Genomic DNA, 24,368 nt, shown 5'->3' with positions numbered 1-24,368 from the left:
AAGCAGCAATCAGGTCTAAGAAAGGCAACGGAGAGACAGCCAGAGTGGACCTTCTGCCACATCAGGCCAGAGCAGGTTTTCTGCTCCTTGCCCCATCCACCGCAGCAGCAGCAAGGGGATTTGCATATTTACAAACCAGGGACCTAAGAAAATAGGAAGTATTCTTACACTATTTAACTCTATATTTAAGTCCCAAAGAGCTACAGTGCTCCAACATCCCAGTGCAGAAAGCCACATATTAACTTTCTCTCCCAAATAAACCACAAATATGTAAATCCAAACTAAGCTATGGTGCTTTCATTCTGTGTTTGATTGGTTTTTAACACAACCAGAGTGAAATCGCCAGGTGAAATCTTAGGTGAAGAATATAATTTTTAAATGGCGAACAAAGAACAGTTATGAAAAATGATTATTTTCTCCATGAAAGGCATGTATAAGAATGTATACTTTACATTCTATAAGAATGTATAAAATAGTGTTACAACACAATCTGTCTTGCTCCATATTTAAAAATCAAAACAGATATTTTTTCATAACTTCACTCTAAGATCCACGCTTCCAAGCCACAAATATTCTTACAACATTTTACACTCACTCTCATCTCTTCAAACACAAATTTAAATTCTTTAAAACACCTAAGATCGTGAATCAAAACTGAGCCGTGACACTATGAGAGTGACGACGGCACCAGGAATAGAAGATACACAGCTCATCTGCTGTCCCACAGACGAAAGTATGGAAAGATGAAAACCAAAAGTAAATAAATCCGGCTATGGGAATGCAGCTGAGTGAGTGAGAGGATCCAAAAAAACCCCATCCAGGCAAGACTCACAATATGAGAGGATGACGGACTTTAATTCCCACACTGGGAAAGCCCAGAATTGTATCAACAAGCTGCAGAATTCAATAGAATGAGATTTGTTTCCCTTTTCCTTACCTCCCAGGTTGCAGTATTCTGGATTTATTTGTATTTCTTTGTTTGTGGTTTCCATATTGCATGTGGGTTTTTGGCCAGACTTTGCTCCACCTAGTGGATCTGTAAAGGATGGGCCAAAAGGGCGGTGCCCACGGCTGTCTGTTGTCTGCTGCTGAGCAGACAGGCCACCCAGATCCACTGTCACCACTCCTCGTCCCCCAGTGGCCACGCTGTGTGGTCAGAGTAGGCTCGGTGGCCCCAACAAAGCCTACCATTGAGGCTGCAGGGCAAGGAATGAACCCGCGTCACTGGACTACCCAGTCTTCACGGTCCCTCAAACATCAGTCCAGCTGCTTAGGCAAGAAAGAAAGAGGTGCGTGACCTGGTCAGGCTTTCTATCGGAGTTGGAATTTTAAATCCAAACCCATCTAAGTTCCCCACAGCACCCACAGAGTAGTCAGCCTGTGCCCGGTATCCACAGATGAGCTGCGTCCTGGGGCCTGGCAAAAAGGACTCTCCTCCAGACACAGCCCTGCTGAGGTCCAGGACCGTGAGCTTCCACTGTGGCGACCGGAGGACATCTAATGGTTTCTGCAGGCTGAGCGTGTGTGAGAACTAATATTTGTGAGGCCAAAAATGAGAGAGGAAAGCGAAGACTTGGAATGAGCAAAGGAAAAAGTTCTAAGAACATGACTCAGTTCAGAGTGATTACGGGACCATGGAGGACACAGAAAAGGAAGTAACTGGCCATCCCGCTTTCACTGGGGCGAAAACAAACATGTTCTTAAAGTGAAACCACAAGGGTAGACCAAAGTGAGAGGAAAGAAAGTTCAAGATGGGGTGACTGAGGGAGGCTCACCTGCTTACTGAACCACAGACTGAAAAAAATGTGCTTCTGTCAAAACTGTTGATGTTGGCTGATAAAGCGAAGCTGACTGGTAAGGCACGTCAACACGACAGAGTAATCAAGATTCAGGACATCAAAGCTTTAAACTGTCCCACCTGAAATTTGTCAGAGGTGATTTCACACACATCTCTTCATAGGAAAACTGACCTCAAAAATCCCAAGATTCTGAACAGGAGCCGGTAAGGGGACAGCAGGTACCACACAAGGGTCCCTCCACCTTGGCACTACTGACATTTTGGGCCAGACAATTCTCTGTTGTGGGGGGACTACCCTCAACGTTTAGCAGCACCCCTGGCCTTCACACAACAGATGCCAGTAGCGCTCCTGAGTTATGACAATCACATGCTTCCAGGGACTTTCCTGGTGGTTCAGCGGTTAAGAAACTCATGCAGTGCTGGGTTTGTGGGTTCCATTCCTGGTCAGGGAACTAAGATCCCACATGCCCTGGAGCAAGCCCACATACCACAATAACTGAGTCTGAGTACTTCAACAAGAAAGCCAGAGTGCCACAACTATGGCTCGATGCAGCCAAAAATAAATACTTTAAAAAAAAAAAAAAGATTCCAAACACTGACAAATGTCCTCAGGAAAAATTGTTCCCAATTGAGAATACTACTCTACACAGGTTCACCATGAAAAGTTACCTACACAAGTAAAAGATCAGAATCAAACTTAAATTCAGATAAAGAACAGGATCAAGGAAGTCACTTCAAACTCCCCAAATCTCAGTTTCTAAACCTAGTTTGAGAGGTAACACCAACTTACCAATCACAATGAACTCTGAGGACCCTCAAAAATAATAGTAGTGGTGAAGTGAAGTCACTCAGTCGTGTCCGACTCTTTGCAACCCCATGGACTGTAGCCTATCAGGGTCCTCTGTCCATGGGATAAGTATTATTATATTTAATAACCATTAAGTATACTCCAAAAGCTTTACATACAGTATGTCTTTTCACCTCCCAACAAATCTATAAGGTATATGCTATTACTATCCCCATTTTACAGATGAGGAAACTAAGGCACAAAGAAGTTAAATACTTTGCTCAAGCATAGTAAGTGGAAGAATCAAGTCTGGAACTCAGGTAGTCTGCCCCCACAGCCCATGACTCCACCACTACATTAGACCATATTCCAGCTCCACACTGGAAAACTGTTAGATCTGCATTATCTAATAGGTGGTCAGTGGCCACAATATACCATATCAATCCAGAGTTCTGGAAAACAGTCTGGCAGTTCCTCAAAAGGTTACATAAAGACTTATTAAACCCAGCAATTTCACTATTAGGTATATACCAAAGAGAAATGAAAACATATCTACATAAAAACGTGTACATGCATGTACACAGCAGCATTATTCATAATAGCCCAAAAGGGGAAACAGCCCAAATGTCCATCAACTGATGAATGGACAAATAAAATGTGGTACATTCATACAACTGACTATTGGCCATACAAAAGGGAATGAAATGCAGATACATGCAAAGAAATACCAATACATCAACGTGGAAGAAACTTGAAAACATGATGCCAAGTGAAAGAAGCCAGTTACAAAGGACCACATGGTATATGACTGTATTTATACAGAATGTCCACAATGGGCAAATCCAACAGACAGAAGGTAGATTAGCAGTTGCAGGGGCCGGAGGAGGAAGGGGTGTAATGGGGAAGGGGTGCTAATGGTTATGGAGTTTTTGTGTGGAGCGATGAAAATGTTCTAAAATTACATAGTAGAGATGCTTACACAACCCTGTGACTTACTGAAAAAAATATATTTTCTGTACCCTTTAAAAGGATGGAATCCTTTGCCAAGTGAATTATCTCTCAATAAAGTTGATATGAAAAAATTAAATGTCTTTAAAAATTCAGTTTCTCAGTTATCCTAGTCACATTTTAAGTGTTTAGTAGCCACACATGGACAGCACAGATACAGATGATTTCCAACATCATATAAGTTCTATTGGACAGCACTGCTTCAACAATGGATAAAAGGCCTCCTTACCATCTAACTGCAGCCCACAAGTCTCAACCTACTCTCACAGTCCTCTGTACACCCACAGGCAAAGCTTCCACCACAGACTGTGTGCCTCTTCAAAAAACTCCATTCCCACTCTTTCATACTGGAATAACCACCACCAGCCCCCACCTCCTGGTCCACAGACATCCTACTTAATGTTATCAACCTAGAAAGCCCTGTCCAAATGCCTCTCCCTCTATGAAGCACTCCCTAAATCCCCACCTTCGCCCAGTCCTAGCCATGGTCCCATAGTCCTTTGCATGTACTCCCATTATAAGGACTTGTTACATTCCTTAAGACCCCTGGACAGCAAGGAGATCAAACCAGTTGATCCTAAAGGAAATCAGTCCTGAATAGTCACTGGAAGGACTGAGGCTGAAGCTCCAATACTTTGGCCACCTGATGCAAAGAGCTTTTCATTGGAAAAGACCCTGATGCTGGGAAAAACTGAAGGCAGGAAGAGAAGGGGATGACAGAGGATGAGATGGCTGGATGGCATCACTGATTCAATGGACATGAGTTGGAGCCAATTCTGGGAGACAGCGAAGGACAGGGAAGCCTAGCATGCTGCAGTCCACGGGGTTGCAGAGTCGGATATGACTGAGCAACTGAACAACCATTACAGCACTGATCCCTCCAGATTACAAATCAGTGTTTGTTATCTGTCTTTCTCACAAGATTATCATCTCCTTGAGGACAGGGCGCTGGTTACTCATTTGAGGGTTCCCAGTGCCGAGCGGCACCCCACTCCAGTACTCTTGCCTGGAAAATCCCATGGGCAGGGGAGCCTGGTAGGCTGCAGTCAATGGGGTCGCTAAGAGTCAGACACGACTGAGCAACTTCACTTTCACTTTTCACTTTCATGCACTGGAAAAGGAAATGGCACCCCACTCCTGTACTCTTGCCTGGAGAATCCCACGGACGGGGGAGCCTGGTGGGCTGCAGTCCATGGGGTCGCACAGAGTCGGACACGACTGAAGCAACTTAGCGGCAGCAGCAGTGCCTAGGAATAATAATAGCCTGCTGCAAAGAGCGAACGTTTCAGTAAATGTTTGCTGGAGTCTACTGAAAGGATTTACATAAGCAACTCATGGTGTTGATTTTAGACAACTGCTCACTTTGGTGTATAAAATAGGCTAAGAAAGAAAAAGAAAGAGGATTAAGAATTTGAAAGTCTCATAACTCACTATTCTACAAGAAGGAATGAGTGTGGTCACACTATAATGCTGTAGTTAGGAAAGAAGAGTGGAGCAGGGCTTCTGTACTGAGAACTAGGGCAGCAGAGATAAGTAAAGGTGGGGGGAAGGGATACATTATTGCGGGGTGTGGTGGGAAAAAACAAATCATGAGCTAGGGCCCCTGTCCAACTCAAAGTCTGAAGCATGGCAGAGGGAAGGTAAGGACCACATCTCTACAGATTTGTGCCCAATCCATCAGCTGGATCACTTTATGGAAAAAGACATTTCTACTAAAACTTTAAATACTACAGTCAGATTTTTCCAGCTGAATCTAACCAACAAGAGAAAGAAAGAAAGTCTGTATCTCCATCATAATTCAACTGAAAAAGACAAATGTCAAGGCCTTTCTGTTTGAAGACTCCATGGCTTTTTTTATCCTTTATAGATTCACAGAATCACATCTGAATTGCAAGGATCTACAGGAGAATTAAGTCTAAGTTCCTAATCACAGAGGGACTTAAACTGATGAACTTATCTGGGCCAGGATAATTGTTCCAGTGCAGAGCTGGAACCAGAGAAAGAAAGCTGCTAAATATTATCTGATATGAAATGCAAGTTTTTAAAAAAGATTGTATTATGAAAAACAATTTATCTGTATATACATATATGCATGTATGTTTATATACACATAGGTATATACACACACGTGTACACACAAATGTACATACACGTTTATGTGTGTGTATATATGCACGTTTCTATACACACATACGTGTGTGTGTTAATCACTCAGTCTTGTCTGATTCTCTGCGATCCTATGAACTGTAGCCCACCAGGCTCCTCTGTCCATGGAATTCTCCAGGCAAGAATACTGGAGTGGGTGGCCATTTCCTTCTCCAGGGATCTTCCTGATCCAGGGACTTGGGTCTCCTGCATTGCAGGCAGATTCTTTACTGTCTGAGCAACCAGGGAACTGAGATACACACACATATATACATAATTGAATCACTTTGCTGTACACCAGAAACTAACACAACATTGTAAATAAGTTCAGCTCAGTTATGTCCGACTCTTTGCGACCCCATGAATCACAGCACACCAGGCCTCCCTGTCCATCACCAACTCCCGGAGTTCACTCAAACTCATGTCCATCGATCCAGTCGGTGATGCCATCCAGCCATCTCATCCTCTGTCGACCCCTTCTCCTCCTGCCGCCAATCCCTCCCAGCATCAGAGTTTTTTCCAATGAGTCAACTCTTTGCATGAGGTGGCCAAAGTATTGGAGTTTCAGCTTTAGTATCAGTCCTTCCAGTGAACACCCAGGACTGACCTCCTTTAGAATGGACTTCAATTAAAAAGATTGTATCTGATAAAGCCATGTCAAGAGAAAAAAAATGCCATGAGGTACCCATACCACTTTCAATACGGAAAGAGTACAGAGAGTCCTCCTCAATTCAGAGCTAGCCAGAAGCTACTTGTTGAAACAAGGACAGCGAGTACCTGAAGTACATTCTATACCAAGTGGTCTCTAATTTTTTTTTCTTCACTGATTTCTGTAAACCAAAAAAAAAAAATCAACAAAACCCAAAAACTAAATTGTGGGGGATTCAGAGTTAATTATTATAGAGTAACTTCCATTTCAAAGGTTAAAATTCACAAAACAATTCTCACCATAGATACTGAGAAAGAGAGTCTATAAGATGAAGGCAGGAGTGTTAGGGGGAAAGGGTCAGGGGGATAGACTACTCATTTCAGAAATTTCCCCTTCTCTGCAGGACCTGTAACAACCTAGTAGCTGCCGTCCAGTGTTAGCATCCATCCAAACAGAACAAAGTACAAAAGCCGCCCTGTCCCTCAAGTAAGTATCGGAAGTGCCAGAGAGATGATAAGCAAACAGGCTGTGATCCACAAATGGCAACTAGGACATTACACTAAGGATCCCTCCCACGTCTTCTCTCCACCTCCTAGGCTTCCATGACCTGGGAAGGAACCTTCATTTTCCATCCGGTTAAAGAAATGGATCTGGTTCCCACCAGATGCCAATCACTGCTCTCCACTAGGGAGATGCAGTTCACAGGCCCAGGGAACCCAGCTCCAAAGTCTGCACTGTTCCTAAATCAACCCCCTAGTAATGCTAATTACTGGTTATTGGGAACAGTCTTTAGCGATATTTAAGTGCAGGTGTAAAGGAAAAGCAACAGTTTGTTCTATATTTTGCTCTCTCAATATCTACATTTCTTGACCAGTCCTAAGGGCAGTAACTTTTCTAATAAAGAAAACTTATTTCTCCTGCCAGTTTATGATTTTAACTGAGAAAACAAAGAACCCCAACAAAGCCTAGAACAGAAGAGTCCCAGCCCAAGAAAAGGGAATGTGCTGGGCCAGAAAATGAGCTCTACTCCTTTCATATGTTATTTCTAATATACAAAATATAGCCTTTGAGAAGAGCAGATGATATTTCCACAGACAGATGAAACAACAAATTCCGGAAAAGCCACAGAATGGAGTATTATTCACCCATAAAAAAGGAAAGAAATACATGCTACAATGTGAATAATCCTTGAAAATTTTATGCTAAGGGAAAGAAGCCAGATACAAAAGGTCATATATTGTAAGATTCCATTTACATGGAATATCCTGAATAGATAAATCTATAGATACACAAAGTAGACTGATGTTTTCCAGGGGCTGCCGGGAGGCAAAACAGGGAGGAACTGCTTAATGATAGAAGGTTTTCTTCCCAGGTGATGAAAATACTCTGGAACTAGATCGAGGCAGTGGTTGCTTAACACTGTGAACATACTAAATACCACTGAATTGTTCATCTTAAAATGGTCAAATGGTTTTAAACGATTTATGTTATATAAATTTTAAAAAATTAATGTTTTAAATAGAGGATACTAATGGGCATAACAGGATGCTCATAAATTCCTAGGAAAAATGATAAGTATTTTTGCTGGCATTCTGCTTCTACTCTTGACCACACCAAGTTCAAGTGCTAAGCTATACTATATAGATTCTGTCATCTTGCTGGGTGTGTGTAGGCCTTTCTGAAGAGACAGAGAAAACAGAACGGTAAAGCCTTGCCAAATGCAAAGAAGGGAAGGAGGGTGATTCCCCCCACTGCACCCCACCCAACTTGGCACCAAGAGTAACGCTCCCATTAAGAGTTTCGAAATGCCAGCAGCGGCTGAAATCTGCACAAGCCACCTAGCAAGAAAATCTAAGGTGCTCCATTTGTTGACCATATTGGCATCAGCACCACCCTTTGCTCAAAACTCTGAGCTGGCCCAGGACAACATCAGTCACTGGCTTCCCCGGTCCAGTCAACCTAATAGTAAGAACTTGTTACAGCTCAGGTGTGCGCTGCTGCTGAGGGGTCCCAGGCTGCTTCATCCCACCTGCCTTCCGAGAGTCCCGCCTCCAACACCACTTAAAATGGGCTAAGAGGCCCCTAGAACATACCCCGATCCAGCTGGAAATAGATATCCTCTCAGCCCCTCTCAGGCCGGCTCAATAACCCACGGACCCCTACCCGCACCGACGGACACGCGGCACCGCTGCCTCACAGACCTGCTCCACTGGAGGACACGAATGCGCACCCCACACACGCCCCGCTTGATACTACTATCCATTCACAATCATTCCCGGCCCACCTGACTGAACTGCCGCCTCAAACGCCCCTCAACTCACTTGGCACCATGCCTCTGCCGCCTCCCCGATACCAAAACCGTCACAGGTGCTCCTCGGCTAAACACCGACGCCCCCTCAGATCCTGTCCACTCAAGCATGGGTGACCGTCTCAGGAGCCTGCAACTCTTGGTGACAATGTTCCTTCAGGCCCTCTCCAGCCACGCCTCGACGACCCCGAGGCCCCCAGCCTGGCCCCTCCGGCCGCCACACGACCCTCCCCCTTACCTGCGGGGGTTCAGCCCTGACTGACAGGGGGCCGGGCAGCGCCTGGAGGAGCAGGAGCGCCATGCCACCCAGGAGCCTTCTCCTCGCCATCCCCCTCCTGCTCCTGCTCCTCCGCCACGGCGCCGCCACCTCCCTCCTCCTCCCTCTCCTCTTCCCTGGTCTTCCTTCTTCCCTTCTTTTCCTGTTTCACTCTCCCCTCCCGTTTCCGGCTCCGCTTCACCCCGCCCCAGCCCAAACGCCCTCCCAGACACTGGGGTGGTTCTCCAGTTCCTACGCGTCATTGGCCCTTGCCCTTCGCCCATTGGTTAAAAAAGCTGTCGATCAAATCGAAGTTCCGCCTCCTTATGAAGACGGAAAATCGGAGAAATTCAGCCAATGGAAAGTAGGAGGAAGCCGGGCCATCTTGAGGGCTGGGAGGCGGTATAAATGCGTCCGCTCCGCAGAGCGTGGCGGAAGTACCTCCGACGGGGGGCGGGACCGTCCAAAACGTGGGTTGAAAAGTCTAAGTCTGGTGTTTACCATCTTGAGTGTGGCGGAAGTACTAGATTTCCACGGTTTAGCAAAGAGAAGAGGTTTGGTAATTCTAAAGGGTGTTGGAAAATAAGTTACTTTTAGAAAGTAACCTGGTGCTCTCGAAGAAGGCTGCTGTAATCTAAAAATGTCTTGATGTCTTTTGTCTTTAAGCACAGCCCCAGTACCAGGGTCGGTCTCTCTCTTGGTCTCAAATTGCTCAAGCAGCAGCTTGGGTCAATTTTAATTCCACGTCAGATAGTATCTTTACCTAAGGCACAGTGCTTTGTCAACCCAAGTTCTCGAGGGAGGAAATTCTATTCACTCTACCTCAGAAATAGCTCCAGTGTTTCAACCTGTTTTCTCATTTTCTGGCTAAATACAGACAGGCTTCCTGCTGCCCAGCCAGTTGCTAAATCTTCCCTCTTGAATATCTTTCACAGGTCAGAACACGGGTGCTCTACTACCTAAAAGCCATTGTCTCAGGGCTTCCCCTCTCAAAATATTTCAACTACCTACAGAATTTATCATCCAAACTTATCAGTATGGTCCTTTCTGTGTCCTGGCCCCTGCATACTTCTTTATCTCACCTACTGCCATTGCGTTTTCTGCACGCTCTGCTCACTCCTCACAGGTAAGAGATCCTCAGCGTACTGTGCTAGACAGTACACTTAACTTCATTTGCACATTCAGTTCAGTTCAGTCGCTCAGTCGTGTCCGACTCTTCGCGACCCCAGGAATCGCAGCACGCCAGGCCTCCCTGTCCATCACCAACTGCCAGAGTTCACTCAGACTCACGTCCATCAAGTCAGCGATGCCATCCAGCCATCTCATCCTCTGTCGTCCCCTTCTCCTCCTGACCCCAATCCCTCCCAGCATCAGAGTCTTTTCCAATGAGTCAACTCTTCGCATGAGGTGGCCAAAGTACTGGAGTTTCAGCTTTAGCATCATTCCTTCCAAAGAAATCCCTGGGCTGATCTCCTTGAAGTCCAAGGGACCCTCAAGAGTCTTCTCCAACACCACAGTTCAAATGCATCAATTCTTCAGCGCTCAGCCTTCTTCACAGTCCAACTCTCACATCCATACATGACTACTGGAAAAACCATAGCCTTGACTAGACGGACCTTAGTTGGCAAAGTCATGTCTCTGCTTTTGAATATGCTATCTAGGTTGGTCATAACTTTTCTTCCAAGGAGTAAGCGTCTTTTAATTTCATGGCTGCAGTCACCATCTGAAGTGATTTTGGAGCCCCCAAAAATAAAGTCTGACACTGTTTCCACTGTTTCTCCATCTATTTCCCATAAAGTGATGGGACAGGATGCCATGATCTTTGTTTTCTGAATGTTGAGCTTTAAGCCAACTTTTTCACTCTCCACTTTCACTTGCTGTGCTTATTAGCTCAGTGGTGTCCCCCTCTTTGGGACCCCATGGACTGTAGCCCGCCAGGCTCCTTTGTCCATGAGGATTCTCCAGGCAAGAATAGTGGACTGGGTTGCCATGCCTTCCTCCAGGGCATCTTCCCAACTCAGGGATGGAAGCCAGGTCTCCTGTGTTGTGGGCTCATTCTTTACTATCTGAGCCACCAGGGAAGCCCAAATACACATACAGTTTCCCCTTTATAAATTCCCAGTTCCCGCCCTCTTGTTTCTTCTGAATTCACAAAACACCACACAGTGTATCTACAGTTTCTACCTGCCTGACCCATCCCACTAAATTTATAGCTTTTTGTATGGCCATACCATGTACATTTCCTTTTCTCATTTTCCTTTTTTTTTAAAAAGAAATCTCTACAACCATGTACAGGGCCCAACCATGAGCTCAATCAATATTGGGAAAATAAACAAATGAAGACTCACAGCAGACAAGCCAGCTTCCTTTAGCTGACAACTTCCTCTCAAAAGCCTGCCAAAGCATTTTAGAGCCTGGCTGCGTCTAGCCCACAGCTGAGCCCAAGGGAGTTTGTTCTTGGCTTAAATGGTGGCAAAGCAGGAAACAAGTAAGTGAAGAAACTGGTTCTGTCTCTATGTTGATCCTACTTTCCCAAGTGCTGCAAAGAGTGACAAGTATTTTTGCCAATCTTAAATTTCTTAGAAATGCATCCATTCCACAATCAAACTCCCTAGAGGAGAAGAAAAGATCGAATAACAGGCAGGGGCCATATTATTCTCTTAGCACAGAGTCTCAATCCCAGCCTCGAGGAGTTTTAAGTCCTCCACAAAAAAGTCAGATATCACGGGTGGCCAAAAAGCACACAAAAAGACGCCTGACATCACTAATTGTTAGAGAAATGCAAATCAAAACTACAATGAGGTATTCCCTCACACCAGTCAGAATGATCATCCAAAAAAAAAAAAACCAAAAAATTTACAAACAAAAAATGATGGAGAAGATGTGGAGAAAAGGGAACCCTCCTATACTGTTGGTGGGAATGTAAATTTGTACAGCTGTTATGGAGAACAACATGAAGGTTCCTTAAAAAACTAGAACAAAATAATGCCACTTGCAGCAACATGGATGGATCGAGAGATTGTCATATGCAGTGAAATAAGTCAGACACAGAAAGACAAATACCATATGATGTCACTTATAGTAGAATCTTAAAAAAAAAAAAAAAGGGTCCAAATACTTATTCACAAAACAGAAGTAGAATGACAGACGCAGAAACAAACTTATGATCAATAGGGAACATGCAGGGGAAGGGATAAATTGGGGGATTGGGATTGACATATACATATTAGTATATATAAAACAGATAACTAATAAGGTCCCACTGTATAGCAGAGGCAACTCGACTCAATACTCTGTAATGACCTACATGGGAAAAGAACCTTAAAAAAGAGTAGATACATGTATGACTGATTGGCTTTGCTGGACTCCTGAAACTAACACAACACTATAAATCAACTATACTTCAACAAAATTTTAATTAAAAAAAGAAAAAAGGCCAAATATCATTATCAATAGGCAACTCCAAAGGTTCCAGTTTGACAAACAGAAAGGAATTCTGTCCTTTCTCAACTTCCTTTTCTCTCTTTACCTGAGCTTGAACTGAGCTCCAGGACAGGACAAACATGACACCCTGCCCAATTCGAACTAGAACTTCTCACCCTGAGACATTTTAGTCACCCTCATCACCTCGTTCCACACCTATAGGAGTCAACTCAAAGAAATGGGAGGCTTTTACAAGATAGAACTGAGATGCGGTTTGAATGAACTTTCTAATCTGCCTCTAAACAGCAGTCACTCTCTACTCCAGACTTTTCCAAGAGTAATCATCTATGAAGAAAGGAGGAATGCCAGGAGGCTTAAGGAGCTCGAAAAGTAAGACGGTTGCAGATTCTTGAAAGAACCTCAGCTCAGAATTGCTGCCGAGTTCCGGCCAGCTCTGGTAATGTTTTTCCTATTTGCCTTTGGAACTGAGCAAAGCTGAAAGCAAATCTCCTGTCCCAAGGAAGCCAGCTCCAAAGACATAGGCTTTTCTGCTCAGCTATCAGCCCAAATTAAGTTGCACATGTTACAGAAAAGCTGACCTTTGAAAATACTGAGTGAAAGAAGTCAGACACAGAAGACCACATACTGTATGAGTCCATCTATATGAAATGTCCAGAATAGGTTAATCCATAGTGACAGAAGATAGATGAGAGGTTGCCAGGGACTAGGGGATGAGGATATAATGAATGACTACTAATGAGTACAGAGCTTCCTTCAGGAATAACGAAAATACTCTGGAATTAGAGAGTAATGACAGTTGCATGACATTATGAGTATGCTAAAAACCACTAACTGTATCTTTCAAAGGATGAATTTCATGTTTTGTGAATTGTATTTTAATTTTTTTTAATAGGGGAAAAATCAAACTGCTGTCAGTACTTTGACCTCAAGGAGAAGGCCCTTTCTCTTCAGAGCAGTGGTCCTTCAAAGTGGTCTGCAAACTAACAGCATCAGCATCACAATTACCAGACACACAAAGCCACAGGCTCTGTCCCAGCCCCACAGAATTAGAAAGTCTAGGGAGGGTGCCCTATAACCTGTGTTTTGAGAAGCCCTGCGGGTGAATCTCAGACATGTTTCTTTGGAACCATTCCTCCAGAGTGGGGGACACTGTGTAGGGGCCCAAATAGTAAATATTTTCGGTTTTGTATGCCACCCCCTCAGGGTCTTACACATTCTTCTTTTTTCACAACCTTTCAAAAATTTAAAAGCCATTCTCAGCTCCCAGGAACATAAAAACAGGCAGATCTGGCCCCTCAAGCCATGGTTTGCCAGCTCTCACCCTCAAGCAACACCTCCAGTCCAGCGAACACTCTAGAGCCTCCAGCAAAGGCAGGTAGATTTTTCCTCCATAATAACAGAGACAAACAATGGCCTCTGGGCACCAGACAGGTTCCCCTTAGAGTTGTGATACCCTCCTCCATGCCAAGGCCAAAGTAAGAACAGATCTTGCTTTCCGTCTGGGTTTTATTAACTCAGTGTGCAGACAGTTCATTGTGCTCTTTCAAGAAATGTATTCGATTGACAGTGATACCCTCTGATCAATCAGTAAATTCTACTAGACAAAACTCATAGACATTGGCCCCAGGTTGGCTACAGCAGCCCCCTCTCCCTCAAACGCTTCCAAAATAACCTAGAGCACCCTGGCAGGGAAGGGTGAGTGGCTGCACTTAGCTGTGTGTCCTTTAAGGCTCTTTGGTCCTGGTTGGTTTCCTCTCAGAGGCGTCCAAATAAAACTTCCCTTTCCTATTCAGTCCACACCAGTCTTTCTTTGGTGTTTAACCAAATAGGCTGAGGAAGGGAGGCAGCCAGGAAATTATACCCACTAAAACATGCAGTTAATGCTTACCTACGTCCTTTTTACTCACAGTCAGTGGTTTTATCTTTCAGACACAGAGAAGCAGAATCAGATACGATTTTAGGAGAACAAAGCCAGTGTCAACAGACAGGGTTTGAAGCACCATGAAAACTCTGTTGCCTCACTATGTCCTGTTTTTTTTTGGGGGGTGGGGTGGGGAGGGCGGTGCTTTACACTAAAAACTCCTGGGTGCCTGATAAAAACTCTCAAGTTTAGCAAGACTCCTAAAGAAGCTTTCTGCCCAGGGGACCCTGGGGAGGAAAGTGGGCAAGAGCAAAGAGGAGGTCCAAGGTGGCCCAGCCTCTCCCCTCCTTCTTCCTGAGGGAGCCAGAACCACACACCCACTCCTGGCAGGAAGGGTGCCCTTGACTGAGAACAGACAAGGAAGAAGAGAAAGGGGGCCCTTCCTCAACCCCAGCTGGAACCAGAATCCCAGGTTTCCTAATTTTTCCAAATGGTTTACTTGAGTGTCACCCTCAGGACCTAATACCTTCTCCCTGAGCAGGGGTCTTAGCTCCTGGTCTCCAGGAGATGGGGGTTCGGGGAGAACAGATGGAAGCCTTGGCCTCTCTCCTCTTGGTTGCTTTTATCCCCTGGAGTCCAATAAACCCAGGTACCTGGGTAGAAGCATGAGGCATCCTCCCACTGCCACCCTCCCCCCCGAATCCACGCTGGCCTGCAGGCCCTGTCGGCAAAGAGGAATGAGGTACAGGAATCCACAGCAGTTGAGGAGGAGCTGGTGTATGGACTGGTCCGTGCTGGGGTAAGGCCTTCAGAGGCCCTTATTGAAGTAGACATAAGGCACAGGTTCTCTATACTTGGCCTTGATGGTGTCCTGGAGCTCAGGTTCCAGATAGGAAACCGGCAATTCACTGAGAAGAGAGAAGGGTGTTATGAGCCTGCCACCTGGACAAACAGCAAATTACCCTGAGATAAAATCCAACATAGTTGCCACCTCTAAGAAGCCCTTGCCCATTTTTTCCATCAGAATTACAAATGGTTTCTATACAGCACAGTATGTTGCTTTTTACTTTTTTTTTTTGCTTTTTACTTCTGTTGAGCTCTGACTTCATTCTCCCTAGTGCCAAACATCTACCTTCTCAAAGACTGCAAGCATGGTGATCAGAACACAGGAGAGGTGTAGGTGACTACTGAGCTGGGAGTACTAGGAGAAGGGAGACGGGCACCTTCTCTGTATCCATTCAGGCTACGTCTGGTCTCCTGGAGTCAGTCCTCTCCGCCACCCTGCCCCCTGCCCCTGCCACCTGTCTAATGCTTCCCTGTCCCTTTGCCATCATCTCTTCTCACCCAGCCCCTGCACCCTTCCCAGGACACACAAGGGAAGCTGAGAGGTCCAAGGCATCCATCCTTCAGCAAACATCAGCCAGAGTAAGTACCTACCCTCTTGTTCAATTTCAAAGACCAGATCCAGCCAGGGGAGATGGGTCTAACAACTCAACCAGCAGGGACAGGAAGTCTCTGTTCCCCTACCATCTTTCCAAGGCAGCCTGTGCTCCACTGGGAGTGAGCGACATCCCTCTGCCCCTTGGAGCTCTGCTTTGGTTTCCCATTCAACTGGAGGCAAGAGGCCCAGAGTTCACACAGACAGAGTTCACACTTGTCCCCGAACAGATGCTGCCCTGCCTGCCACTCCCTCTCCTTCAGGAGAGTGGGCAGGTCAGGAAGAGCAGGGACAGGCAATTCAGTAAAAACAAGTGGGTAATGAACAGCTGATACCATTGCTGCGGGAACAGCCCACACGCCACTGGCACCATGAAGATGAGACTGGAAGAAAGGAGAAACCAAAGCATTAGGGAGTGTCTGGCATCTCACAGACTCATCCACACCCCGTGGCTGAGATTCCCCATAGGATGGGGGAGCTGAACCCGAAGTTCCTCTCCCTCCAACCCTGTTCCTGGTCTCTTGGCGCCTGGAGACTCACTCCAGCACAGGATAAAACCAGCCCCCTGCACCCCTCACCCCCATCCATCCATCATTCTCACAGATGAAGATGGGAATGGAGACACCAGGAGAGTGTGAGCAGCGGCGCTCATAGCCACAGGCGCCCTCTGGTGTTCAGGGAAAGCAGGAGGGGTGTGAACTCGGGGTCAGGCTCCTGTACTTGCTGAACCCCAGGTTGTTGGAGAACAGTGAGGGCAGAGCCTCTGGAACTTCATGGGGCACACAAGGAATTCTAGGAGCTTGTTCAAACACAGTGCTAATTCAGCAGGTCCAGGAAAGGGCTTGAATCTTTATTCTCACAAGTTCTCAGAGGATGTGAGCCCAGGACTGTATTTTACAGAATCTGGGATTCTAACAGACCTGGGTTCGAGTCCCAGCTCTGCCACTTCTTAGCTGTGCCATCTGGGGCAAGCCCCCTCTGAGCCAGCGGAGGGAGGGCAAGAGTCCCTACTCGGCAGGGTTACTGCAAGGGTTAAACAAGGTAACACATGGGACACATTCAGCCCATGGTATGTAACCGCTCCCTCAGTGGCAAATCAATTCGCAGAAGAAACTCTGGCGGGGACTTCTCTGGTGGTTCAGTGGTAAAGAATCTGCCAGCCAGCGTAGGAGACATGGGTTTGATCCTCGATCCAGGAAGATCCCACATGCCTTGGAACGACTAAGCCCAGGCACCTCTGACTACCGAACCTGTGCTCTAGAGCCCGGGAGTCACAACTACTGAGCCCGCTCACCCTCGAGCCCGTGCTCCGTGACAAGAGGAGCCACCGCCATGAGAAGCTCGTGCACTGCAACTAGAGAGTAGCCCCTGCTCACTGCAACTAGAGAAAAGCCTGCACAGCGGGAAAAAAAAAAAGAAGACAGTCTGCCATAACGTTAGACTTACTAAGGATCCAATCTCAGCTCTAGAAATTACCAACTAGAGATGCTTGGGCAAGTCTCTTCATCTGGGAAAGGAGACGCTGACAGTATGTATACCTCGAGGGCTCAGGGAATCAGGTGAAACTATAGACGTGAAACATCAGCACAGTGGGGGCACACAGGAAACATCCAATACACATGAGCTTAGGTTGTGGTCATTAGCTCACGGCCTCACAAAGCACGATGAATGCTGGGACTTGTCCAGTCCAGGGCAGGCACCTAAGACCACTGCCGGGAGTCATGGTGCTTTCTGCCCGTGCGAGCCTGGGACACGTGACGGGCCCAGGCTGTGTCATTTTTCACGTCTCACCGTATTCGGATGTATTGAGATATAACTGGCATGTGCATGCGTGCATGCTAAGTCACTTCAGTCATGTGCAACTTTTTGCGATCCTATGGACTGTAGCCCACCAGGCTCCTCTGTCCATGGGATTCTCAAGGCAAGAATACTGGAGTGGGTTACCATGCCTTCCCCTCCAGGGGCCCTTCCCAACCCAGGGATTGAACCCGCATCTCTTATGTCTCCTGCACTGGCGGGCAAGTCCTTCACCACTGGGGTCACCTAAATTCACCACTGGTGTGAGCTGACCCTTCTGTCACCTCACATAATTCTTATTTCCCTTTTGTGGTGGGATGATCTTATCATTGTTGTCTCTCCTCTAAAACTACTGCAGACCTAAGGTTGGAGGGGAGACCCCGGGGACAGGAGGACATCCAAGGGTTCTCCTTTCCACCCCAGTGTGTGCACAGGGCCAGCCCAGTGCCCTTGGAAAGATGGGACAAGTCAGAGGGGCCACAGGTGTTCAAGCCTGGGTGCTTTTGAAGTCAGGTAAAGGAGTACATGTCTTCCCACATGGGTGACACAGGAAGACAGATTTTGAGTGCCCCACCACAGATGCCTACTGAGAAAACACGTTACTCACAAGCATCCGGACAGCAGAACCTGCAAAGGCGCGTGCAGAACCCGGATTCTCTGTGCAGAAACAAAACGAAAGAGAGACCCACGTGACTTACATACTTAGAGGTGAACCCCATCGGCAAGCCAGCTAGAAACCCACAGGCAGGAAACCCTGGCTCTGCAGCGGAGGTGGGAGTCTCCTTGCTCTTAGCAGACAAGGCTGAGAATCAGACAGCCAGGGTACTGGGAGGGGCCTTCCCGGAGTGCAGTGCGGGGATGGGAACGAGATAGAAGGGTGAGAGGGTCAGGAACCCCCAGCACAGGTGTGGTTGGGGCCACCGGGCAGTGAAGGTGCAAAGCAGAGTCCACTCACCTGCACGAAGCGCAGCTTCTCCAGTCTTTCCATGAGGACCGGCAGCAGAACTAGAAGAGGCAGAGGAAAGGCTGTGATGCTTGCCCTTCTGAAGTCGGATCACAGACTGAGTGGTTCCCCCTCCTCACCCAGAAGTTCCAGAAAATAGTTTTCACTGGGGAGAAGGATGTATAGGCATGGCCACACCCACTTCTTCCTCAAGTCCCAGAAGAAGGTGCTTCCCAGACTCCTCAACCTGCAGCCCTATAACCACAGGAGGATGGGTATCATGGGCCCAGAGCACCCTTCTTACAATCAACCATCTTTCAAGCAAGTTTTGTATCCTGCTCAGTAACCTGTTCCTGCTGGAGGCAAAACCAGGACAGGGAACTCATCTTCTCTACCACTATCTCCCCAACACATTGAAGGAACTTAAGGAATATTTGTTAAATGAAAACAACTTTCTCCATCAAATCTTGATTAACTGACATTCCAGGATTTATGGTGTGACTCTCCAGTGGCTCTCGACACTCAAGCAAACCAGTCTGAGAAGAATGCCTATAGAGGCTGGGGTCCCACCCCCCACCCCAAGTGTGGCTGAGGTCTCCATCACATGAGCCAGGGTCCCCCAGGATGGGAGGGCTTCCCCGTCTTACTCATGCCAGGGGCTGCCATGGTGATCCGAGAAATAACCACTTGAGTGATCCCTATGGCTGCAGCTCTCTGAGGACAGAAAAAGGTTAGTTGTCAGTTATGACTTTATGCGGGGTCCACAGGCTGTACCAGAGGGCTGGGCCAGGGTCAGAGTCACGGTCAAGTCTGAGCTGGTAAAGGGGAAGGGATGGACCTGTCAGGGGTTAAGTGACCATACCTGACCCTCTCCCACCCAGCCAAGTTCTTACGGCTTCAGGACCAGAAATGATACGAGCAGAGATATAGAGGGAAAATCGATGAAGAAGGAGGATGGCTCCAGGGAAAAGGTTTTTAGCCCAGGCCTGCTCTGAGCGCTAAGAACAGGACAGGGTCTGAGAGGGAACTCCCTCCTCCCACCCCCAGGGCAGGCCTCTGCTCACCCGGGAATGACCGATCTCACTGTGGTTCCTGTCCTTCACACAGATTCCCTGGATGAGTTCCCTAAACACAGACAGGAGGTGCTGGATGCGGGAAAGGGGTGTGTTGGAAGCCCGCCAGTGATATGATACCCGAGAGGACCGGGGCCAGGCCATTCTAGCTCTAGGGAGCCACCTCCTGCAGCCTGGCCCTTGGAGCAGCCTTCCCCACTCCAGAGAGTGATACTGATATCTAGGGGAGAGGTTCAGAGAGCGAGCGCCAGGTCCCAGCTGCCTAGGTTGGATCTGGAAGCTGCAGAGCAAGTGTATGCTCCTGAGCAAGTTCCCTAGTCCTTCTGAAGAAACAGCTACCCTCATCTGCAAAATGGGGATAATCATGGCGCCACTTCATAGGACTCAGTGAGGATTAAACGGGATGATGCCTGCCAAGTGCTGGGTCCAGTGCCTGACTCCATGACCCACCCAGAAACAGGAGCCACTCAGGCTGTTATATTCAGGCCAGCACTCCATCCAAGACCAGGTGGGTGGTGGGGACTCATTCATTCGTTGGAAGGAGCAACTGGATGGGGGAGGGGAAGAGGAGTCAAGTAGAGGGTATGCGTGGCTCTTCTGTGGTGTGCTCTTTCGGCAAGGGTGATTGTGATCACTTTCCATTGACTACTAGTCCTAAGAAAATGTGCCTTATGACATCAGTGATGACCAGGAAGGCATCGATGGCCACTGTGGCAACAGTAGCTAACGCTTAATATTACCTTCCAGGCGCTATTTTGAGCGTTTTACATCTATTACATCATTAAATTTTAGAGTAGGGGAACATCTTCGCTTTCTCTAGTCAAGGAACAAAAGCTGTGAGACATAGTGGGTTTCTCCTTTCCCCTTTCCTGCTGTGAAGTTTAGAGTCTGGCAGCTGGAAAATATCTATCTACCCCTCTGGCTTCCCTCAGAGCCTCTTGGTTCTGTTTTATCTTTGGATACCTTGCTCTGCTGCGTTTCATTCTGTGAGCCATCCCCAGGGCTCTGAAAGTAGGCCAAGTTCACGACTTAAATACAGTTGTAGTTGAAAGGACGTGAGCTAGTGCCAAACCCCGCAGGTCCACACGAAACCTCCAGATCCATTCAGAGAATGACTCCCACAGCATTCATCACAGACGAAACCCAGGTCACCCGTCCCTCCTGCAGCCATCACTGTTGGAGCCTCCCGTCCTCGGAGAACCTTTGGAAGTGCAGCCCTGCCCACCCCCACCTCAGCCACCAAAGCCACCTTCCGCCTTGGTCTCCTGCCCTTTCCCTGCTGGCCCTTGCGGCTTACAGGGAGGAAAAGGGCTCCCTGTACTCACTGCTGGCGCATCATGGGGATGTTGACACAGTTGGCTGCAGCCACAGCAGCAAAGGGCACCCAGCGGCCCACCAGGGGCGGAGCTCTCTGTGGGGGAAGAGGACAAGGGGAGTAGGTCAGGTCCCTGGAAGATGGGGGTGGAAGGGGCTTTAGGACGATAAAATAAGAAATCAGACCTCACTACCGCCACATATCCTGACACCCAGCCAGGGCACCCAAAGTCCCTCAAAGGCCCGAGAAAAACCAGTGTGGGACAGCCCTGCTGAACTTCCCACTGCTTGGCTAGGCTCTGACCCAAACTCAGCTCTTCAAGTCTGGGAAAACACCCATACCTGGGGAAAAAGAGTTTTCCCTAGGACTTTGCTGCCCCCTTGTGACCACCATGTCCATAGCCGCCCCAGACCATACCTTTGTCAACATGTTCATGCCCACAGCAGTGGCCACTGCAGTGGTGGTGGCTGTGATGTAGGAAACACCCATTTGCCTAGTGGAGGAGAGAGATGTTTGGGAGTGGGGACTCCAGGTGCCTGAGGGCAGGACCAAAGCTTGAGTGATAAAGGCTGGAATTGTGGCTTCTTGCCTGAAAACCTCGGCTTCAGCTTGGGATCTCCCTCCAACTCATTCAGATGCTCCTTTCAGTATGTTAAACACACCAAGTGCCTGCCTGCTCAGAACCTCAGCACGCTGCCACTCCCTCTCCTGGGAATCTTTCCCCGGGCTCTTGCATGGCTAAATCCTTACCTTTCAAAACTCAGCTGAAATGTCAGCTCTGCAGAAAGGACTTCCCTGACCGGCCTATCTGTACAGAGGCCCTTCTGCTGTTCTCCAGCATGTCATCTATTTATTTCCTTAATGGCAGCTATCACAGACTGAGATCATTATGCTTATTTTCCTAAAAAGACCTTAAACTCCAGAGACCACACATCTTACTCAAATGTATCCCCCGCCCCTAGAGCCCTATCCAACACCTAATACACACTCTAGACATAATTGTAGCATGAATGAATGAGTGAATGTTGAATTCATCTAGGAAGAAGATACTCTCCTAGTCCGCCTAATACTTCCAAACCCTGAAAAGAAACCTGGTCATCCAAACCAGGGCAGGCCCCACCCAGGGAGGACAGACAGCCCCGGAACCCCTTAAGAAGGGCTGCTCCCCCTCAAGGCAAGAAGGCAGCTCCAGGCCCACACAGACAGCCAGGGGTTCAGGCCTCCTACCTGACCGATGTGGGGGAAGCCGCATTCCTGTTGGTATAGTTGACTAAGGCATTGAAGGACTGGTTCACCCACTGCCAGAAGATCACTGCCGGCATCGTCCTACCAGGAGAGAGGCCGGGAGAGGCAAAGAGGTGGGAGGGCTTGGGGACACCAATCAAACCTGCCACTCCCCAGGCCATTCCCATGCTGTTTCCTGCTCTTCTGCACTGGCTGCCCCTCTGCCTGGAACATCCACACCCCCAGCCTCTTGGTATATGGCCAAATCCTGCTCTCTGGAGAGATCTCTTCTTCCTTGGAACCTTCCTGACCCTTCCCCTGTCCTTTCTGAGACACAGTTAGTCATTCTATGATGTCTGATCCCACCATCCCATATCCTGCCCCCAGCCTACCACTTGGCAAGCTAGACTAACTGTTTCCTTCTTGGTCTCAACAAAACTGGGTGCTCCTTGAGGGGTGGGCTTCCCTGGTAGCTCAGACAGTAAAGAATCTGTCTGCCGTCCGGGAGCCCCAGGTTCTATCCCTGGATCAGGAAGATCCCCTGGAAGAGGGCATGGCAACCCACTCCAGTATTCTTGCCTTGAGAATTCTATGGACAGAGGAGCCTGGTGACCTACAGTTCATGGTGTCACAAAGAGTCGGACACAACTGAGAGACTAACATTTTCACTTTCTATCTGGTCCAAGGTCTGGCTCGACAATTGGCTAACCGAATGTGTTAGGGAGGGAAGAGGGGCAGGGAAAAGAGGAAGGGGAGCAGAGAAAGTGTTCTTTCTCCAACTGGACTGAAAGTGTCTTCCCATTTTTTAATTTTTTGGATATTATGTTATAAAAATACACTAAATTCATTGTTGAATAAGTTCTTTTTAAAGGAGCAGAAGAGTTCAGTCATTAAGTCCTAGAGAAAACTGCCTCAGTTCATATAACCAGGCACCACTATTTCCTGGCTGGTGCACTTGGGCAAGTTACATAACCTCTGTAGAACTGCAGGTCTTCATCTGTAAAATGAAGATGAAAACAGTACCTCTCTGTAGGGCTGCTGAGACTAAATGAGGTGATATATGCAAACAATTGAACACAGTGTCTGGTATCTGGTAAGGAATCAATAAAGGTGGCTATAACTATGATCCTACTATGGCTCCCTCCCTAGCAGGTCTAAGTGGTGCCCCTGGCGCTGCCTTGCTCCCCAGTCGCACCTGTAGAACTGGAGCATGAAGCCCGTGATGATCATGCCACCGGGGACCTGGAAGGACATCCGCCCAATGACGTTCATCTTGTCCCCAGTGTCAGGGTGGAAGGCTGAGTCGTACAGCTTCTTAGCATAGAAAAGCTGCTCCACCTGGGTGCCCGGGGGCACAGACCCCATCCTGTCACCCAAAGACAACAGGCCGGTGTTACCTCCCAACCTCCACCCTGAGTCATCCTGCTCTTGGCTCCCCCGCCTCCCTGAGCTCTCTGACTATCTCCTCATCTTCCATTTCCACCTCTCCCCTAGGGCACCCACCGATGCTGCCCCAGTGCACCCGGCCTGTCCCCCAGCCGCTCACCTGCTCTGCTCCACCATCACTTTGGCCCAGTCTAGCTCCCGTTCTGGTACCAGGACCGTGCGGGGGTCCGTGATATTGAAGAAGTGCTTCACCCGCCCCAGGAAAGTGCACTGGTCCCAACGCGGGGCATCGATGTTAAAGTCAGACAGATCAGCCTCCATCCTGCCCATACACAAAATTGTGAACTTCAGAACAGAGGAAAAGGAGGACTGTCCCCAGAATCAAAACCTTCCCGAGGCCCTTAGCACCTCCCACTATAGGAGATGGACAGCTCACCCCAGCCGCTAGCATCATCCCACTCAGGTCAGGAAGAGTCCAGTGAACTTTCACCCATCTGGGCCACTAGACACCAAATGTTTCCTGAGTGCCTGCCAGTGGCCAGCCCAGGGCATGACCAAGCTGGGGGCAAGACAGGGGGAAGGGACAATACAGGGTCTGTCCTTGGGGAGCTGAGTTTGACTGGGGAACAAGAGCCCACCTGTGGAACAGCAGATAACACGGAGGGCTACAATAAACACAAGATGAGAGGAGGCTGAGTTGGGGGCGGGATCACAAAAATCAAGGGGGTGCTTCCCAAAAGAGGTGGAATGTGGGTGAAGCCCCAGAAGGTAGGAGAGATCTATCTGCAGGAGAAGAGGCATGGGGTCACATCAGAAGTAGAAACAGTCACAGATAAAGACAGAAATGGGGTCTTCCCTGGTGGTCCAGTGACTAAGACTCCTGTGCTCCCAAGGCAGGGAGTCCGTGTTTGTTTCCTGGTCAGGAATTGGATCCCA

The 24,368-nt window shown here is 47.9% G+C and overlaps 2 protein-coding genes across 2 annotated transcripts in view; both read right to left on the bottom strand.

Moving 5' to 3' along the window:
- LOC128071174 (WW domain binding protein 1-like) overlaps positions 1 to 9,092 on the bottom strand; it is a 59,669-nt gene extending 50,577 nt beyond the window's left edge. Inside the window, exon 1 of the mRNA XM_052664141.1 lies at positions 8,934 to 9,092. Coding sequence (XP_052520101.1) covers positions 8,934 to 9,023 — 90 coding nt within the window. The 5' untranslated portion in view covers positions 9,024 to 9,092. The remainder of the gene's footprint in view (positions 1 to 8,933) is intronic.
- A 5,972-nt stretch (positions 9,093 to 15,064) lies between these two features.
- LOC128071176 (sideroflexin-2-like) lies at positions 15,065 to 23,762 on the bottom strand. The gene is made up of 11 exons (XM_052664143.1): positions 23,593 to 23,762; positions 23,242 to 23,412; positions 22,050 to 22,148; positions 21,240 to 21,315; positions 20,833 to 20,918; positions 19,499 to 19,559; positions 19,082 to 19,148; positions 18,447 to 18,496; positions 18,099 to 18,148; positions 16,030 to 16,077; positions 15,065 to 15,164 (listed from the first exon to the last, which is right to left on the bottom strand). Exons 1-11 carry the CDS (start codon positions 23,760 to 23,762, stop codon positions 15,065 to 15,067), a joined length of 978 nt encoding a protein of 325 aa, XP_052520103.1.
- Between the last annotated feature and the right edge of the window lie 606 nt (positions 23,763 to 24,368).

The sequence above is a fragment of the Budorcas taxicolor genome, unplaced genomic scaffold, assembly GCF_023091745.1.
Source record: "Budorcas taxicolor isolate Tak-1 unplaced genomic scaffold, Takin1.1 scaffold275, whole genome shotgun sequence".
NCBI lineage: Eukaryota > Metazoa > Chordata > Mammalia > Artiodactyla > Bovidae > Budorcas > Budorcas taxicolor.
This window is presented reverse-complemented; position numbering and strand designations above follow the sequence as displayed.